This window comes from Lolium perenne, chromosome 2 (genome assembly GCF_019359855.2).
Source record: "Lolium perenne isolate Kyuss_39 chromosome 2, Kyuss_2.0, whole genome shotgun sequence".
NCBI lineage: Eukaryota > Viridiplantae > Streptophyta > Magnoliopsida > Poales > Poaceae > Lolium > Lolium perenne.
In genome coordinates this window covers 310,959,140-310,965,139 of record NC_067245.2, presented here as the reverse complement: position 1 = coordinate 310,965,139, position 6,000 = coordinate 310,959,140, and the positions used below count along the sequence as shown (strand labels likewise).

The 6,000-nt window shown below is 53.2% G+C and overlaps 1 protein-coding gene across 1 annotated transcript; it reads right to left on the bottom strand.

The window, feature by feature from the left end:
- Positions 1 to 864: 864 nt before the first annotated feature.
- LOC127336851 (probable receptor-like serine/threonine-protein kinase At5g57670) lies at positions 865 to 5,446 on the bottom strand. The gene is made up of 7 exons (XM_051363718.2): positions 4,740 to 5,446; positions 4,363 to 4,626; positions 4,115 to 4,272; positions 3,954 to 4,033; positions 3,644 to 3,779; positions 3,375 to 3,524; positions 865 to 1,285 (listed from the first exon to the last, which is right to left on the bottom strand). The coding sequence occupies exons 1-7, from the start codon at positions 5,179 to 5,181 to the stop codon at positions 1,097 to 1,099; spliced, it is 1,419 nt and encodes a 472-aa protein (XP_051219678.1). The 5' UTR covers positions 5,182 to 5,446; the 3' UTR covers positions 865 to 1,096.
- Positions 5,447 to 6,000: the final 554 nt, after the last annotated feature.

Genomic DNA, 6,000 nt, shown 5'->3' with positions numbered 1-6,000 from the left:
ACACGGGCAGCAGCACGCCAGCGCCGATGCCCTGGCACTGGCAGGCCATCGCGCTAATCATGCACGCCCTAGGCAGGGCACATCACTTCAGTACGAGCCTAGCTAGGAGTATAAATTTCGCGTCTCGCTCAGGCCTTACTTTGTCTGTACTCTGTGTGGTTGTCTATGTACAGGCTCTTCAGAAATTAGCTTTCTCTAATTCGTCGATGGGTGTACTCGGTTGTATTTGTACAGGCTCTTCAGAAATTAGCTTTCTCTCATTCGTCGATGGATGGTGTCGCTACAGTCCTAAAAATGGGGTTATGTTGCGTGGGCAGATCTAGGCAGATCTGACGACGATGAACGAGTGGCCGTCGAGCCTCCGCGATGCAATGCAACTGTAGTGCAGTCCACGGCTACAGACAGGTCGCTGGCAATGGCTTCTCTACGCATCCATTCGTATCAAGTACATAAGATTTCTATGCAGCCGTTTTCACAGCAAGAATTTGGCCTCTGAATGTCCCTGGCTATGGTTGGTTTGGTTGGCACCTGGCACGGCGGTTTGAGCCTTCCTATCTGAACTCTGCCCGTCCACCAGCTGCACTGGAGTGAGTCTTCAGCTAACCGAATCTAACTGCCTGTCTCCCGCATGTGGTTGCTTAATTTGCTAGCTAACAACCAATCAGCAGCACTATTTTCGCTTTAAACCCCAGATCCACCCACAGAGAGCCCTAAACCAACAACAGCCCAGCCGTTCAGGTCGGTTGGAGAACAAGCCCCGTCCTGCCTGGCGCCTGCCATATCAAGTTGCCAAATAGCACTGACAGCAAGATCATCCGTCACTCTCAGATGGACCAGACAAAACGATAGTGTGGTTAGCAGGGGTTTACGGAGGGAGATCCTGATCTTGCATTGCGTGCAGATGGAGGCACGGGAAATAATGGAAGCCACGGGCCTGATCGAATCCCTACTCTTAACTTGTTGCTGCTAGTTGTTTCTTGTTTATGTACACTAACATAATCTCAAGGACCATATCACCTCTAAGAGACTAAGGCAAAAAAGAAAAAAACAAATGGACACTTGATCTACTGACAGCTGCAAAACGATTTCGGGGGGCCTAATCATTGGCGTGGATGCTGCACGCTGACGAGGGTATCGAGGGGGAATCAGATTCACCGTCGTAGTCATCGTCGTCGTCCTCGAAGTCGGTGAGATCGTCGAAATCCCAGAACTCGTCCTCCACCGCCTCCTCGGGCATCTGCCATCGTTCCTGCGATATCTCGCCCGACTCCAGCAGCTCCAGCACCTGCACATAGATTACCCATGCGAAACACCAAGTCAGTTGAAGTACAAAATTTAGAAGCAGTTTCTCGAAATTCAAAATGGCGACTAAGTTATCACATACTGTACGTGCAATCTGAACTTTTCTCAAACTGGATCCCTAAAGCGTTTGGGGAGTCGTGCGGTCTAACGAGAGTATCTGCCGAGTGATATAGTTTAAGTGCCAGTGGTGCAACGCATCACCGATAAACTAATTCATGATTGGACTTCGGTTAGAGCAGACCGGGTCTTGTATATGCCCATTTGCGGGGTGGCATGTTTTGTTGGCTTGCCCCAAGATTTGTGTTCTCGAGCTGTCAAATGTCCCCAACCTCCCCTTGGCCATGCTCGGGGTTCCCGTGAGTCAGTAGAATGCTAGTAGAAGCAACAAAGCATCCTATGCCTTGTAATATTACCAAGAAACCGGCCATTCTTGGGAGTTGGGATGTGGTCAAGCAGAGGCATTGTCTTCTTCCAAAGCTCAGTATAATAGCCAGATCGCTCTGCCATTGTCGTCTTCCAAAGTTGAGTATAATAGCCAGATCGCTTTGCCGCTTGTCCTGATCTCCACACACTCACCTAATTCCTCACAGCAAGAGTTTCAATGCTAAACAGGTTTTCCTTGTAGCTTCTATAATAAGTTGAGCAGCTAGAGGCCCAGCAGGTTGAAAGGACAACAGAGAGAGCTGCCTCTTTTGAGGCCGTGTTTGGTGAAACGCTTTTCAGCTTAGGTCAATTCCAAGTATTAATTCCTTTGTTCAGGCTACCTTTCATGGTGGCTATGGTGGTACACAAGCTGATGGCTTCAGCGTGGAATCCTAGTCGAAGAGAGCGGCAAGACGAAGACAAGCGAGACGCGATCAGGTTTGGTGTGCTGTTACTCGCCAGATGGTAGGCATATGCGTCTTTGCGAGCTGCGCTAAACTAAAACACCGAAGGCGCGCTGTCACAACTGACGGCGAACGCAGACGTGGCGGTATTTAACAACCTGTATGCAGGAGACAAGTGGACGACCCTGACAGAAATGCTACCACAACTACGACAGGCACAGACCGTATATGGATGGAAACAAGCTAGTGCCATTCTGATTGTATTCTCTCTTGTTGCTATCCCATTCGACGAAGCATATACAGATTGTTGTTTAACATAAATAATAAGTTCAGATAGGAGAATTATAGTTGAGCGGGATAGCTACCTAGCACCAGACATCATAAAGAAATGGTGACTTGCAGATCGGCATGGCTTGACTATTGCCTCCTCTAGGTAGAGAAACCTGATAATTAAGACGACTTCCGATAATACAACGGGCGCCTCTTAATTTAGACTAGATCCTTCAGGCAGTTTATGCAATTATTCATCCAGTGCCGGTATTTCTTTTTTTCTGTTGTGATTTGTCCATGCCATTAGGTGGTATGATGGAGCTGGTGAACCTACCGTCTAGACCGTACTGCCTTGTAAGAAACTCTTCAGATATAAGCTTTGTCTGGTTGATTGGCAATCTAACTTGGAGAAGCTTGTAGTTGTTGCCGGTTGCAGTGGATGGTGAGAAGTTTCAGTTGCCTGAACTAGCAATGTTTCAATTTTAGGCCACCAAATAGGAACACTGCACTTGTGGTGATGGCTGCAGATTTCTTTGGTGGCCCATGGAATGGTTATGGCGCAAATGTGGCTACCCTCTGTCAGACCAAACAGTCGAAAGCTAGACGGTTGCAGACTTGCAGTGTTGGGTGTAGACTAGAGCAATTAGGGCACCAACTGCGGAAAGCTACGTGCGTTATTTAGTAGTGATGTCGGCAAATTAAAGGCTATACTTTGTTGGTACAAGAATTATGCTGCATTTCTTGTTTTATCTTGAGAAACAAAGCAAAGCACCGCAGTGCAGTGTAGTGTAGGGGTGTAATTACGTGCAATGAAGAGTTTACATGTAGCTAATTATACTACGGTCTGGTACAGGTTGTTGCTCTAAACTGTGCGATATTTTGCAGTGTCCCTAATTTAGTAATTTGGACAAGATGGGACAGCAAGTGCAGAGGAAGAAGAAACAAATCAGTTGCTGTGCCCCAACTGTTGCGTACCTCTGTCATGGTAGGCCGCCAGGCAGCGGCGGGCCTGGCGCATAGCGAGGCGACGAACATGAGCCGCCTCAGCTGGGCGGCGTCGTAGCCGTCGCCGAGGCGCGGGTCCACAAGGCCTTGCACCACGCCGTCGTTCAGGTAAGGCTTGGCCTGCACATGCCACGTAACGGAACACGCGTGTCCGGAACAAAGAAACCTCAGCCACGTCGCACTAATACATGTGTGCTACTGCTACTGATAGTTAAGTAGAGTAATTAATGGTAAATTACCCATGCGAGCAGGCTCATGTGCGATCCGTCGACGGGCTTCCTGCCGGAGATGAGCTCGAGGAGGAAGACGCCGAAGGCGAAGACGTCCGTCTTCTCGTCCACGATGCCGTGCGTGAAGTACTCCGGCGCCAGGCACCTGTATGTATGCCACGAAGAACAAATCAACTTCCATAATAATAAAGTCCACGTCAGCATCATCTTGAATGTTACGGAGTCGTGCTGGCCTAGTCCACGTCAGCATCATCTTGAATGTTACGGAGTCGTGCTGGCCTAGTGGTGGGACAAGAGTCAAGGCGGCAGGTGGACTGACCCGAAGGTGCCCTCGATGGGCGCGATGGCATGGTGCGTCCACTCCGACGGCAGCCACCGGGCGAGCCCGAAGTCGGAAATCTGCGGGAAGCGACATGTGCCGGTCAGACGCCATGGTACAAGCCATATTGGGGCGGAGCAGAGTGTTCATGGCGTGCGTACCTGTGGCTCGTAGTCTGCGTCGAGTAGGATGTTGGATGCCTTGATGTCCCGGTGGATGATCCTCCTCGCGCATCCCTTGTGGAGGTACCGGAGCCCCCTCGCCGTGCCCACCGCCACGCCGTGCCGCTGCCGCCAACTCATCGCCGGCCGCTTCTCGTCTGCAAATACACCATTATTCTCACCTTGAGCTAGACAATCTGCTGGGGAAAAGCAGGGCATCATGTGCAGGAATGGAACGGATGCCATGCCGTGGAGATTGGCGGAGACGGAGCCGCGCGTGGAGAACTCGAAGACGAGGTGGAGGCCGCGGTCGACGCAGCATCCGAGGAGCGACGACACGTTGGGGTGCCGCACGTGGCCCACCGTGCCGAGCTCCGTGAGGAAGTCCTTCTCCTTCTTCTCGTCCGCCGCCACGGCCGCCGACGCCGCCAGCCGCTTGACGGCCACGGCGCGGCCGTCGTCGAGGATCCCGCAGTACACCTCGCCGTACCCGCCCCGGCCCACCACGTTGTCTGCGCGCGCGTGGGCGACCCGTCAATTCCGGAGGTGTTAACGCCAACGCCAAAACGAAATAGTAGTAAACAGAGTAGCGTTTTGTTTGTTACGGTTACCGCACGTAACGTACCTGGGTGGAAGCCATTGGTGGCGCGGTCCACCTCCTCGTAGGAGAAGCACCGCCACGTGGGCTTGGTCGGCGGCGGCGTGAACGGGTCGGCGTCGACGACGCCGACGACGCAGTCGTCGTCGGCGCTGCTCCGGCGGCCGAGCGAGAGGAGCCGCCTCACGCTCCGGCTCCCGAGGTAGCTCAGCGTCCGCTGCTCCATCCAGCGCCCGGAGCACACGCCCGGGGTCGTCGCCGGCGGCGGCGGGGGAGGCGAGTCGGCGGCGTCGGCGAGGACGACGCCGCAGTCGTCGTCGGGGTTGCTCCGGCGGCCCATGGACATGAGCCGCTTCAGGCTCCGGTTCCGGAGATAATTCATCTTCCGATACACGGCTAGAGCAGCGTGTGTTTCCGAGGAGGTGAAGAAGATTGAGAGGAGGGATAGGCGGGGGGCATTGAATGGCATCAGGAGCTCAGGCCATTGGAGGGAAACTGCTCCGTTTTCAGCAACGCATTAAATTGGACACGAAGAGCAGCGTAACTGCCTCCCTGCGTCGTCGCGTGCGCGCCCTCCCTGTGCCTGCTCTGGTATGCTCTGCCGCGCTCAAGTACTCACGCGACGGAGCAGAAGGTGGAGCGGATGGCGGGGAGTGTGTCGCTGTCCTTTGCCAGTGCCTACTGCCTCGGCGAGGGAGGAAGTAGGGAACAACACAGCACAGCACGGCACAGAGAGGAGCGGCGGGTGAGGCCGTTCGCTTCGCTTTTTATATCTGCCGCCCGACAGTTGGGACCCGACCGCCAACAGAAGCTCTTTTTTTTTTTGAATAAAACCATGGCCATTAACAAAACATCTAAAAGTACAAAGCACCCAACAAAAACGGAAAATACAATGAAATATGTAAGATGCCCTTCGTCTTCAACCTCCACACCGTGTTGAATGCGCCGCCGCTCCTCCATGAATCAGTCTGACGTTGTTGATTGCGAGCGGAAAGTCACTGAACAGGACAAGAAGACCACATCCGTCACGGAAAACAAAGAAGAAGGAATAACCGCCGATAAAGCCCCATGGAGATCCGGAGAACCCCCAACTAGAAGAAATTCTCAATAACCACACCACTCACACAAGCTTCTCGACGTCGCCGTTGAGATGGGCCTGAAGCCGGGGAGAATCTATATGAGAAGAGGCCGCCGCTGCCACCTAAGCGCCCCCGCCGATGGGGACCTAGATCCACCCCGCCTCCATGGCCCGAAGGCAACACAACTGGGGCAAGACGGCGGCTGGGAA